Below are 14,090 nucleotides of genomic sequence, written 5' to 3'. Positions count from 1 at the left end.
TTTGACCAGATGCTACTGCATATAATTAATACACAAGAAAGGCCTTAAAATACTCAAAGACTATTGTTTGACATGCAATTATAACGGAAAACAGGGAAAATGACAGGCAGTCAAAAATATATTACCCCCTACATCACTAAGAACATTTAAAATGCAACTGCGTATCAGTGATGAAGTCCCTCTTCTAGCGGTCTTTGTTCTGTGCAACTGTTCAGCATTTTTCCCCTCCGATTCTGGGCACAACAGTAAGTCCAGGTACAAGCCAGGAAACGTGATTTTTCCTGTTTGGCAGCTACATTACACTTTAATCTCATTGTATAAAATATCTGCAATGCTAAAGCCAAGTTTGCAAAAAACCCTTACATATTTATTTGCTTAAGAACTGCAACTTGTCTTTATTGCAAGCACAGCACTGAGACATTTTCTAGTTACACACTTACAAGTTGGCTAGAAGGAGAATAAAGTCACAAAACCCAACGCTGAGTGCATCTACTTATAAAAGTAAGGACACAGTTTAGCCTGGCCTAAGAGGGGAAAGAAGAGGCATCACTGACAATGGAAACATAACACTTGAACTAGAGCTAGTTTGACAATGCATGACTGCCTTGTGCAAACATGCACGCAGAAGATCTGAAAGCCAGCATGCCACAAACCCACAGCGTTTCTGACTACATGAAATCTTTAAAACAACTGGAAAATTCAAGTATGATATAACCCAAGAAGCCTGGAAATTGTCAGTTAACTACCAAAACCTGTGTCATAACAAGTCCATGAAACTATCTTGGAAGAAGGAGATACCTACTCAAGATGGACTGTCTGCTTTTTTGAACGCAACTCTTGTTCCCAGCCCAAGATATTTCAAAAGGATGTGGTTTCTCAGAAACGCTGAACAAACTCTTTTAAAAGAGAAGCAAGACAGACCCCTTGCTATTTCAGGCTTTAGCTCTCAGTTTTTAACACGCGCATGAAACGAGTGTCTGCCTGCTTAACTTCTATTACATTATCATGGGAACAACTATATCGTTTAGTCTCCACTGCTCACCATAACCTATCAGAGTGCACTTGAGCCCAGAACCCCCCCGTGTGCTGGGCTGCACCCCCAGAGCGTGAGCAGCAGCTCAGGGAGGGGATCCTGCCCCTCTGCTGCGCTCTGGGGAGACCCCCCTGCAGTCCTGATCCAGCTCTGGGGCAGCAGCACAAGAGGGACGTGGAGCTGCTGGAGCGAGGCCAGAGGAGGCCCCGGAGCTGCTGCGAGGGCTGGAGCAGCTCTGCTCTGGAGCCAGGCTGAGAGAGCTGGGCTGGGGCAGCCCGGAGAAGAGAAGGCTCCTGAAGGGGACACCTTAGAGCAGCTCCAGCGCCTAAAGGGGCTCCAGGAAACCTGGAGAGGGGCTTTGGACAAGAGCCTGTAGGGACAGGACAAGGGGAATGGCTTTAACCTGCCAGAGGGGAGACTGAGATGAGCTCTGAGGCAGAAGCTCTTCCCTGTGAGGGTGCTGAGGCGCTGGCACAGGGTGCCCAGAGAAGCTGTGGCTGCCCCATCCCTGGCAGTGTTCAAGGCCAGGTTGGACACAGGGGCTTGGAGCAACCTGCTCTAGTGGAAGGGGTCCCTGCCCATGGCAGGGGTTGGAACTGGATGAGCTTTAAGCTCCCTTCCAACACAAACCAGTCTGGGATTCTGTGACACACTAGACTAAAACAACAGTCTAGAAAGTGGCTGAAAAAGTGGCTCAAAGTCACCACCAGGCTCAAAGAGAGCTCAGCAGCCTGAAGTGGAACTGACAAACCAGCTACGAGTGGCACTTCTCAAGCTAAATCATCCCAAATCTTTCCTTTAGACCAGGGCAGCCACTGCTGATGCTGAATTCTGCAAACTCTCATACAAGAGGCAAAAAGGGAAAGATCTAGGCTGCAGGACTGGCATTCTTAGTGAACTGAATGAAAACCGGAATAAAGCTCTCTGACACTGAACATCCCAACTAAAAGCAAAAAGCTTTTTAAAGAACTTAGCAGACACTGAGAAAGTTGTCACGATGGGTGAGGTTTGTTCTCCCTTTCCCACCATAGCAATTTTCAAAACGACAAAGAAAAATGTCAGCTTTCACATGGGACAATTTCCTGCAATCCCCTTTTTAGGTTAAACAAAGGCTCTCTTAGTCTACCATTGGGCAGAGCGGGATAACTGCATGCAGGGAAGATGCACGTGGTTCTACCGCTGGCACAGTTCTCCAGCCACCACCACATAATGAACACACAGCCTTTGATACAATCCTCTTCTGAAGCAATCAGCTCTAAGGCTCTTCCTGATTTTATCAGCAGCTGGAAAGGTAACTGCAGGCTATTGCAGAGATCCAGTCCCCAAAACACAAGTGAGAGGATCCCACCCTGCTGCCACTGATCCAAAGAGCGGTGCTGTAGGTTGCATCTGAACTAAAAGACTCAAGAGCACCACGAAAATCCTGCTGCATGTGTACCCAGCCATACCCCAACCACACTTCTTGGAAAGACACACACTGAAAAAGAGCTTTGCCATTGCTTTTGCAGAAATAAACCCCAAAGATGGCCAGACAACCACAGAGTGCAGCAGCGCTCTGCTCTGGACAAGGAGCGGACCAAGACTCCAGTACTCCAAGGCACTGCAAAACCAGTTGAGGTTTCCAGCCTGGCCTGACACAAATCACATTAGCACAGTCTGGCTCCAGTCCCTTCATGTCCCCTCGCACAAACCCCAGACAGTTTCACATTAGAATATACAAATATGGTGGAAATGGTCTGTGTTACTGCTGAAAACACTTCCCTGAAAGTAATGTCTTCAGCCACTGTGGGCAAGGATTCCACTTTTCCATTATGAAATCCAGCAATCCTATTAAACCAGGAAATGATACCCATTCTCTGTCAATAATAAAATGAAAAAGGTAAATAAAGAGTTGGGAGAGTATGACTTCTCTTCCAAGCAATTTTTCATTCCCTCATTGCAATACAGTATCAGAGTAGCCCCAGGGGCTCAGCTCTTTCTGAGGATAAAGATTCAAGTGTGTATAGTTTGCCATAACATTTATATATCAGATGTACTTACAGCTTTTTGAAAACAAGTAATTCTATTCTTTATTGAAACTGGAATATTATTTCTACACCAGAAATATTCTCGCCACAAGCAAAAAAATGTATGAGTTCATCTGTTATGCTAAATAAAACGTGGATGTGCAGCTTATGCAAGTGGGGTACCTTTTGAAGACTAAGAATCCCATGTATGACTGAGCAAACACCGTAGGAAGAAAGGAGGAAGCTTCTGGAATGCAGCACCCCTCTATAAACAGGAGAGACTTCATCTCAGTCAAGATGGAAGCACGTTGCTGGCACTTGAAGTGAGAATGGCCCAGCAAGGGTTAACGGACTGAAGCAGCAGAGGGAAGCTGCTAAATTCAGAACTGCAGATGATATAAGATGACAACTCCTCTAGAAGTGAGATTATAGGAATTCTTTGCTTAACCAGTTTAGACTGGAAAACTCTAAACTGGGGGTGTTCTGTGAAGACTAAATAGAAGACACTATCCATGCCTGCTCATGAATCACAGGGTATTCCAAGTCACTATCTCTGCAGAAACAGTAAAAGGGAGAAGTACACCATTACTGAGGTTAAATTTAAGAGGGGAACTACAGAACTATGAAGAAGTTGGTTGCAGCTTAGTTTCCTTTTAACAGAAAGGATAAAGTCTCTACTGACTGTGAGAAAATGATTAAAAGACAACATACTAAATGTTCAAAAGGCAAAAAATTAGGAAGTCAGTCAGATTGGAGGGGAAGCGCTAGAAGGGAGAAGGTATCTTGTATAAATTTAAAGCATGATCAAAGGGAAAACCAAAAAGCTCAAGCTGTCAGGTTACAGCAGCATGCAGTAAGGTACTCAAATAGCATTAACGTTGTGTTTGCCTTGGTTTTGCACTTCTCCATGAGCACTCCTCGCTGCTTACTGTTAGAGCCATGCTGCTAGCACAGACCGGCCTTTTGTTCAATCCAGTACAATCAGTTTTACAGTCACACGTGCTGAATTTCAAATGCAAGGCTTAGTTGGGAAGTTTACACTTGAACTTCATCTTGATGTTTATACTGGTTTTCATTAAAATATGCTGATCCACTATATTGGTGTTGGGGTTTTGCTTGCTCAAAGCATTTCCAACATCGCCCCCAAACCCCAGAGCTGCCCTCCTACCTTGTAACACATACAGATTTTCCTAGCCAGCAATGATTTAGCTGAGTCTAAGCCAAAAACCATCTAAGCACAACAATAACTATCTAATCGGTCCTACTGAAGTCGATGAATGTACAACATTAAGTGTTCAGACCTGATCCCAAAGATTCACTATTAGCCAAACTAAAGACAAATCTAAGATCAACACACAGAACATGGGTAAGATCTTATTAGTATGGCAGATGATTCTGGAGAAGAAAAGAAAACTGGCCTCAAACATTGCAGAAGCAGCTGCATATGGTAATTCCAGGAGACAGAAGTTTTGCATGGCCACAAAACACTCAGTCACCTTATAATTCAAGTCCTGTGATGGTTAAAATTTATATTGAACAATAACAGCATTAAACAAAACCCCTCATTTAACTGTATTTCACACAGTGACTATTAATCCCTTGACAGGCCGATGGTACAGAAATACAGGCAGGAAACGTTCTTAGTGTAACGCTTCAAACCCACCTATGACCACATCCTACCAACTATTCTGTTAAACAAATATCCTGTCTCTCTTCTTCTCCCACCTCAAACAGAAAGCCAAGTCTTCCTCCTTGAGAAGGGTCCTATAAAGAGATACGCCTTCTGCCTGATGGAGTTCCAAGAGCAGTATCAGTCACTGGAGACAAGCCTAAGGCTTTGCTCGTGTATCACCTTCACCCACAAGTAAGGACAGACATTAAACTTCAAACACATTTAACCTCACAACCTTCCATGGTAAAGTATGGACATTATTTGTTCTTTGAATGCTGTGGTACAAGAGACAGAATATAAGATCTATGAAATTAAGTTATGTTGCACAAAGATACTGCAGATGCTGAAATGTCAACATAATTGAAAGGAATGGGCCGGTAAATGTATGCATTTCCCTGTCTCCCTGAGCAGGAGGAAGGAAAGTTAATCCAGGCTGCCAAGTATTTAAGATTAACCATGAAGCAAAGATGCACTCATGAAATATAATGAGATTTTCCTCAAAAACCAAACCAACCAAAGTCAAACTATAAAAGTCTAATTCTTTAAGCTCCTATGGCCATGAGTTGACCACCTTCTGCCAGGAATGGAGATTCCAGTACAGCACAGAGAGAAAAGTACAAACCCAAAGCTAAGAATAGGTCAGCTTGCCAAAGCAGTCCAGCCCTTCACCTCCACTGCACCCACCACGGCCCCCTGGCATGCTGGGGTCAGCTTCCAGAGCCCTGCAATGTTGTTATATGGCTTTAACACATGCAGAGGAGGGAATCTCTCACCTACTGCAGATGAACAACAACCAGGGCTGCAGAAAGTCACAGAAACTCAAAGCTAAGTAGAAAAAGACCCTTCCAATCTCTTGGAATGTCGCTATTGTTCATGACTGGCTCAACAAGTCATTCCTCAGTGGCTGTGTAAGTTCATTAGCTCCTGTCCTATCTTATGTTACATTAGCACAGTGTGCATGGCCATACCATGAGCAACTTCTAGTTCAGCCCTCAGGAGGACGTTCCCAGCCTGCACATCTCTCATTCAGGTATGTTTGTAACACTACAAAAAACATTTTTCTCTTTCACAGAAAAGTAATGGAAGGGAAAGGAATCATCACTCAAATATGAAGCAAAGGCTGGGTTTGATAAGAATTACCTAAAGTGTGCACAAAAGCCGAAGCTGCTTCTGTTAGTCTCTGTATGCTCAGTTATACACATCCAAGGCCTTTATCCTGAAGCGCTTACAATCTAAACAGAGACAAGGGAGAGACGAAAGGCTAAACCAAGTCAACTGCAACCAGTGTTACTCTGAGACTTATCTTTTGCGTGGATAAAATTGCTTGACACTGGATAACCTAAGCAGGAACATCCTGAAAGTAAGCTAGACTGCTGGAAGACAAAGAATGCTGAAAAACAAGGCAGGAGAAGGAAGAGTGAGGCAGAAAAATCCCCTAGAGAAAATGGGTACATGAACAGTCCATGTCCACAGTGTGAACAGGGTCTAGCAACAGCTACAGCACGTTCTCCTGAGACACAAAGGCCTCTGCTCAACTTCAGCATCTGTTCTTCTTTGCTGGTGCCTCCCGCTGACTGTCCCGCTCATGCCAGGCCTCCTGGCAGCATTCAGAATGGCTGCAGCCACTTCTATTAGCTTAGAAATCAGTATGTAATAACACTCATTACTGCAGGTACTTCCATAAACCTTTCAGTTCTAAGTCAGTCTCTAATATATCAAGTTCTTGTCCACTACATATTGGTTCCACCTACTGAACCAGTGGTGAAGTGACAAACTGAAGTAGATGTTTGGTTTAGTACACAGATGGTCAGGGATTTGCTCATTGTGCGGTTACATCTGCTGGTCAGCAGCCTATGAACAGGCCCGAGATGCAAGGTGCCTTCAAGCCTTGGGAACACATTAGTGACAATCAATCACGTCTGCCAAGGAAAAAGACATTTCGGTTCTGTAACAGACAAGGAGACTTTTATTTCATTTCCACCCACCCTCCCCATCTAAAGCGCTCTCTCTGCCTTCTCTGGATTAGACCTGGCAGCAGATTCTCCCAGCAAGCAGCAAATAGCCCCAGGTTAGCTGGATGAATGATGAGAATCAGGCTGTTGGGACAGCCACAGTAAAGCAGAGGATCAGAAATCTCTCCACACGGACATGTAGAACTTCTACCACAAAAAAGATCCAGCAAGTACCTTTGTATTTGAAGTAGAATTCCAGCCTTCTGTCCCGATGCAGTTACTTCTGTGCTAAAGACACGTTTCAGCATTAAACACCAGCCTTGGCAGTAAAATTAATCTCTAATTTGAATCAGCTCCGAAGCAGCTCCACAAGTCCAAGAAGAAGATGCTCTTCACAAACAAAATAGTCTTAAAAAGCAAAGGCTAGTCCACTTCTTATCTCACACAAAGCTTTGCAATGCCATTCATGATCTGAATGCATTTGTCCCCCCTCAAATAATAAGATGTATCACAAAAAGCTCTTTAGATCCACCAAAAGCAGAACTATTGCAGAGCTTAAGTTTTTTATATTCCACAGCACAGAAATAGTCAATGTGATAGCAAATTTAGTTTTGATGGGTGGAGAATACAAAAAGTCAAACTACACATTGCACATTTCTTGTAGGAGAATGTTACAGCATGGAATTTTAAATGTTTTTAAGGATTATTAGATATTAGTGGTACTCTTCCTAACACAGACCTTTTAAGCAGGCAAAGTAATCATCAGGTGGTTTAACTTCAGCTCCCTGAACTGAGACTTTTCCCAAGTTGCCTGTAACACCAGGTGTCCTTAATACTGGCCTTTGCAAGAAAGCCTCAAGCAACAGACACAACTCATCTTCCCTTAGATTTTGCATCAGATTCATTTCTGAGCATAAACACTGCCCTCTCCCCCCCCAAAACCCCCATATAATCTCAGTTTCTCTTTCTGTTCAAATCTGAAGCAGTCAGTACTAAGAACCACATGGTTTTCAACATGTTTGATTTCCAGAATGTAATCTAGATTTAGGACATACACCCTATATGAACGTTATTTTCTTAAGCTGAAAATTGGATTTGGTATTGCTATTCAGTTACCTGCCAAGACTTTAATGAACATTAGTACCACCAACAAAAATATATTTCCCTGTCTGAATAAAGTTAATTGGTTTGGAAGTATACATTCTAAAGACAGAAGTAGTATAAATTCATTTTCATGCAATTCACACTCTGTTTTAAGCTGTAGATTTTGTTGGGTTTAATCCACAATCACAGGAATGACTCTATACTTTACAAGAGCCAGAAATACAATGTAAAAACATCGATGTCACAGAAGAATTGCTAGGCAATGGTCTCTTGTACAACAAGATACACGCATCTTGAACGTGCCTCTTCCATCCCATCCCCTCAGCAGATACAGGCAGGAATCACCATGTGGGAACTCTGCCTGGGGTGCTGAGCTTGTTACTGGCCAAGACAGGGGGCTCATCCTCAAGTCAGATCGGGAATACACTGGTGCTCCTCCTCAGCTACATAAGAAGGTAGCAGGTGGCAGAGAGGAGCCATTTCAAAGTTAATATATTTACAGGCAATCATTCAACTACTTGTAATTGCCTGGAGGTTTCCTCTGAGTTAAAAACTGGGACTCCAGTTTGCTGTGCCAAACTCGCAAACAAGCTTGATGGCACCACTGTATGTATCCAGAGCAAAGAAATTGCTTCTTGAGCTGTCAGTCCCATACCTCTCATATTGACTGAATTCGTGCTTTAAGGAGCACTCACAAAACCAGAGGGGAAATTGCTAAAGGCACAGGTTGGCTTTGTTCAGCGTGGCAACCTATCTCTGGAAGGAGGAGAACAAAGCACACAACTCTCCAGCTAAGCAGACAGTGATTACACCGATGCGAGATACACAATTACTTACTGCCGGGGGGGTAATTTTGCTTCTCGCTGCACGAGCAACATTACACACGTTAATAAAATGATTGGAATAGTCAATGTACCTCTTGATACACCTCTTCATATCCCATGACCTGCGGTTTTTTTTACATTCTTTCCCCCACAGAAGTTCATTTCACAGCAGCTGAAGCAGCCAGAAGGCGAAATCAGGCAAAGAATAAAATGAGGGGGTTTTTTTGGACCAAAGAGCTGCAGTAACAATTCACTGTTAAAAAAAGAAATATATGACAAAGAAGGGCAGAGCTGAAAGCCAGATACCACCATGATGCTTTCAGCTGCACAATAGTTTTTGTCACATAATTTCAGGTGCCAAAAATGCGCTCCAGTATTTGGAGCTGATGGACTGGGAAGCTCTTACATCAATTAGATGTGAAACATGGACAGACCTTGAATAAAAACATCCCAGGGCATTTTTCATACATGGGCAGCAGTTGTGCTTTGGCCTATGCAGACCTGAACCTGACTGGGAGCTGAAGTGGTTTTCTTTCTGACGCTGGTTTTAGTGACATTAAGGCAGAATATTCTGGATTGACAGTGACACTGTAGATCCTACTGCATAAAGGGTTGGGATATGGAAAAGAAATCGTTTACATCCAGATTTGTTGGAGAGGTTGGTTTAATGTTTGTTTCAAGTCCCATGAAACCGAATTTCAGAGCGTTAGAACAGAAAGCAAAACACAGCAAAGGTTCTTGACCCAGCCCCCTTCTCCCCTGCCTCGGCATAAATCTATAACTTTATGCATGGGTATGTTTTCATGGGAAACCATGAGAACTGCTACAAAAACACCAGTGAGTGAGTGAGCCTTGCCTCTGAGGCAGCTGCTAATCCCATCGAGCTCTGTGCCACACTGCTACTCTGTAAAGGATGTCTGTGACTCACCAGCAGAATGCCATTTACCCGCTCATCAACAGAATTCTACAGTACAAGTCAAAACAGAGACTACAAATCTCTTGTTTACAAGCATATTTTGAAATACATCTAAGATTTGTATTTCACAGGATTAATTCACAAACCAGCGCTGCATTAAAGCAGGATTGGTACAAGATGGTACTTGTACATCCCCTATTTCAAGTAGATGTTTTTAGAGCAGCCAGCAATATGGCTATTTCTGTCAGAGACTGCCCTGAAACACCTTCACACCATCTTTCACCATGAAAAATTCAATCCTGATGGTAGTGACTGGGCTCTACTACACCCTAAAAGATAAAGACAAGATCACTGCAGACAGCTTTTACACGAACATGATGAGAGTCAAAATAAAACAACAAAAAATAAAACCCAAAATGAAATTAGGAATAATTAGAAGCAAACACAAAATATAGGTCCTCGATGCACCTGCTTCAGGATACAGAAAGTCTTTTTAATAATAAATTGCCTATATACAGTGCTTCTTTTTTAATGCTTTAGTTATTGAATATTTATACACAGAAGTGACCTACTATGTTGCTAAATACATTTGTATGCTACTACAAGAAAATGTAGTATGTACTACAAGAAAATGGAATCTCTTTTTATTTTATTTCCTATTGGAAGCACAATATTAACTAACACACTTTCACCTATCCCTGTTCTGCATTGCACACAGGGATGCATCACATGTGTCAGGAAAAAAAGCTAATAACCCACAAATCATTAGCAGGCTCGGTACTGGATACAGAAATTGGATTTTAAGATCAGCCCTTCACCAATTCCACCCCCTACACAACCTAATACATCACAAGAGGATGGGTACATCATTATTTAACCCTGTGCACAAATGTAGCCCACAACAAAGAGCAAGAGAATGAGTGTTTGATAGACCAGGAGTACAGGATTGTCAGAGATGGATAAGGTACCACAATGGGCAGTCTCATATTCAAAACAATAAGCCAGCTATTCATAACTCACAGGGAAAGAAAAGCCACAAAACAAAAACAAAAAACCACCACAGAATTAATTCACCCAAACAATATTTCAGAAAGCCACTGGTACTTGTGAACAAAAGATGCCAGGCCCTCATCAGTATTTCGTTCTAGCACATTACTCAAAATGATCCATTTTCAGCAGCTACTCCAGCAGCAGATAAATCCGGAGGTACATACATCAGAGATGAGCCAAAATACAACAGAACTCCCATGGCAAATGTAGTTTTGTTTTCTAAGAACTGCACAGAAAAATGTCTCCAAGCTCACTTCACCTGCAAGCCTGGGTAAATCCGGGCTCACACTCAGGGTGCCTGAGCATTTACCAACACGGTGCATACATTAAGCTCTGACCGCACACTGCTGGATGCACACACATCGCTCACACCCGCGCTTGTAACCATCTCCCTGCCGAGCAGGGAAGAAGGACCGAGCGGAATACCCTAGGCAATAAAGCTTCGCTGCAAGCGATCTGACACCCGTGACGGTCCAAACCAACCGCATCACGGAGCTCTCATTCCCAGAGTGAGAATTAACCAGCTCCCCTCATCTTGCACACCCTGTTCCAGGCACGGTGTGAATCGCAAGTCCTCATCCTCATGACACGTACAGACATTGAGAACGCAATGCCCAGTTCCCTGTGCCTGCCCCCCCAACCTCTTGCACGCACACAAAGCATCACCCTCCCCTCCATGCACAAGCACGGGAACCCCCCTCCTCACTGCTCCCATGGAGCACAGGCTCCCACACGGAGCACAATAAGGCTCCCGGGGCACACACACACACACGCTCAGCACAACGCCCCCCTGTGTGCACACACGGACGGGGTTCAGCGGGAGCCCCCCTCCTCGCAGAGCCCTGCCTTTGCACACACACGCTGCTGGGGCGCCCTCGCCCCTTGCACCCCACCTCCGCAGGCGCACCCCTGCCTCTGCACACACTCAAGGTCCCCTCGGTGCACAGCTCCCCCCATCCCCCGTAACCACACACAGCAGAAGCACCCCCCCTCTTCCCAGTGCACGGAAAGGGGGAGCGAACCACCACTGCACCCTCAGTCCCCTGCATGCAGGGGAGCTCCTTCATTGTCCTGTCCCATTCCCCCCCTCAAATGCGCAGCCTCTCCACTAGCCCCCGTTGCCCTCACACAGCGAGGACCCCCGCTGCTTCCCATTGCCACCCCAGCAGCCCCCACACACACTCCCAGACCCCCACTGCCACCACAGCGGGGGCTCCTTAGCGCTTCTCCCCACTGCCACCACACCAGCGCTCCCAATACATCTTCCCCCCTGCCACCAAGTGCCACCCCCCGCTCCCCCCAAATGCCATCATAGCGGATCATCCCCCTGCATCCTCCCCATTGCCCCCCAGTGCCACCACAGCAGACAAGCTCCTATGGCCGCCAAAGTGCCAACACAGGACACCCCTCCGCTGCACTCCCCCCACCGCCAGGGCCCCGCACCCCCACACAGGACACCCCCTTCCCACTGCTCGCCCCCAACTGCCACCACAGCGGGGACGCCCCCCCATTCACCCCGCATCACCCTCGCAGCGCGGCCGCCCAGGCAGGAGGCCCAGCCGCCCCTCACAGCCGGAGCCCCGCACCTGCTTGCGTGGTATCGCTGAGGTCGTAGCCGCTGCCGGGGAAGTCGCGCAGCTTCCTCCCGCTGAGGCAGAGGATGCCCGAGCTGCCCGCTTCCTCCAGGGCCCGGTCGAGGCTGCGCACCGTGTGCGGCTGCGGCAGAGTGGCCGCTCCCCAGTGCGGCCCGGCCGAGAAGGACAGAGTGAGGTGCCCGGGGATGGCCAGCCCGCCCGCCCCATTGCCGTTGTTGTTGTTACCGCCGCCGTTGCCGCCACCACCGCCCCCCTGCCCGGCCGCCATCTTGGCGCGGCGCAGACCAGCCCCACAATAACAACAGCCGGGGCCGCCCCGCCGCCGCCGCGCCGGCACTGCGCATGCGCCGCGGAGCCCGCAGGGGGCAGGCGGGGGGGGCGAGACGGAAGGGCCGCTGCCGGAGGGGGTGTGGCTTCTGCGCGCCCCTCGGCCGTGCTGACCAATCCACGGCGGCGAGGAGCGAAGGGGGCGTGGCTTCACAGCTTCCCTTGGTAGCGCTGACCAATCCGCGACGGGAGGGGGCAACGGGGTGTGGTTCCCCTAGGCGGTGCTGGCCAATGAGGGACCGTGCGAGCGCCGCTGGGGGGGTGGCTTGTGGCGCGCGGGGGCGCTGAGGGGAGCGGAGGGCGCTGAGGGGAGCGCGGGGGAGCGGGTCCCCGCCGGCCCCGGCGCTGCGGGATCGGACCGGGGCGCTCCGCCGCCGTGTCGGGCAGGGCCTGCGGGGAGCCGGGGAGCGGGCCCGGTGACACGGAAAAGAGCTGCTCTGCAGCCGCAGAGCCGGTGGAAGGGCACCGCTGCCCGGCCGCGGGGCAGCCTCGCCCGCCGGCGGCGCAGCAATGAGGCTATTGTCAGCCGGGCGCGCCGTTCGGGTTTACTGTCGTATCTATGGCAACGCTGATCGTCGGTTGCTCCTCAGGTTAAAAAGGCGGGTGCATCCGAGCATCACCTCTGGGCCGAAAGCTCATGGCGAACGGTGTCTGACGGTCGCTGCAGGAACCCGCTAGTGGTGAATCTCCCGCAGCAGGACAAAGGGGAGCAGGAGTGCGGCCGTCACCCTGAAATGGGTTCAGAAACATTCACAGAGATACCGATGCTCCTGACTCTCTGAAAGGGCAGTGCAGAAACATAAACCAAGCCAGTTGCAATGTCCAAAGCCCCGCTGTAGTGATAAACCGCTGCACAGTTGGTGTCATCCTGCATGGTGAATGACGATTACCGTGTAATCTGTACTTGTGGGTGCTGCATGTTTATCTGTCCAAAATGAATTCTGGAGCCATAATTAAGGAAGGCTAAAGAAAGGCTCATAGACCCCCATTTTAATGCAATTGCTGTGGGTTTCACAAGCAAAATCTGCTTTTATGCTTTGATCCTCCTGAAGGTTTGGAAACAGATGATGTATTTTGCATCATGACTAATTGGGGGATCTAAGGGAAATTCCTTCTATAAGCAGCATGGAAGAGACTAGCCTTCAGTCAGCACTGTGTCAGTGAGAGACAGCTGAGCCGCTATGAGTCAAAAGAGGAACATTCCGTGGGTGATAGCTGACTGAAATTCAATAGAACCACATTAACCAGGATCAGCAAGAAGATGCTCAAGAGTGAAGGGGTTAATCCTTTGATGCAGGCTTCGGCATCACTGTCATTGCAGATAGATTGGCTTTCCCAATGTGCAAAATGTGTGCGTGTGCTGGGGGAAGGGCTCCCATTGTCACCTGCAAGTATTGTGGCTGGCTGCTTCAGGCAACCTTTGCTGTCAATGCTCTTGTGGGCTGCGGGATTGAAGCTTACAGATGAATATCTACCAATCACTCTGCCTGGGCCAGAGCTTCTGCTTTTGCGCTGGAAAAGCTGATTGTTCCTTGGATTCATAGCAGGACAATCATACAAACACGCACAAGCACTGCTAACTGCTGACCTCGGTTGAGTTTCCAGCCAGAG

General features: G+C 47.3%; 1 protein-coding gene across 6 annotated transcripts in view; it reads right to left on the bottom strand.

Annotated features, from left to right (window-relative positions):
* Window positions 1-12,510, bottom strand: part of LRCH2 (leucine rich repeats and calponin homology domain containing 2) — a 42,086-nt gene extending 29,576 nt beyond the window's left edge. For 5 of the 6 annotated variants that reach the window (XM_030498421.1, XM_030498423.1, XM_030498422.1 and 2 more), the window contains exon 1: window positions 12,144-12,510. In XM_030498421.1, coding sequence (XP_030354281.1) covers window positions 12,144-12,420 — 277 coding nt within the window. In that variant the 5' untranslated portion in view covers window positions 12,421-12,510. The remainder of the gene's footprint in view (window positions 1-12,143) is intronic. The other variant, XM_030498425.1, reaches the window with a different exon arrangement.
* Between the last annotated feature and the right edge of the window lie 1,580 nt (window positions 12,511-14,090).

Source organism: Strigops habroptila, chromosome 9 (genome assembly GCF_004027225.2).
Source record: "Strigops habroptila isolate Jane chromosome 9, bStrHab1.2.pri, whole genome shotgun sequence".
In the NCBI taxonomy this organism is placed as follows: domain Eukaryota; kingdom Metazoa; phylum Chordata; class Aves; order Psittaciformes; family Psittacidae; genus Strigops; species Strigops habroptila.
This window is presented reverse-complemented; position numbering and strand designations above follow the sequence as displayed.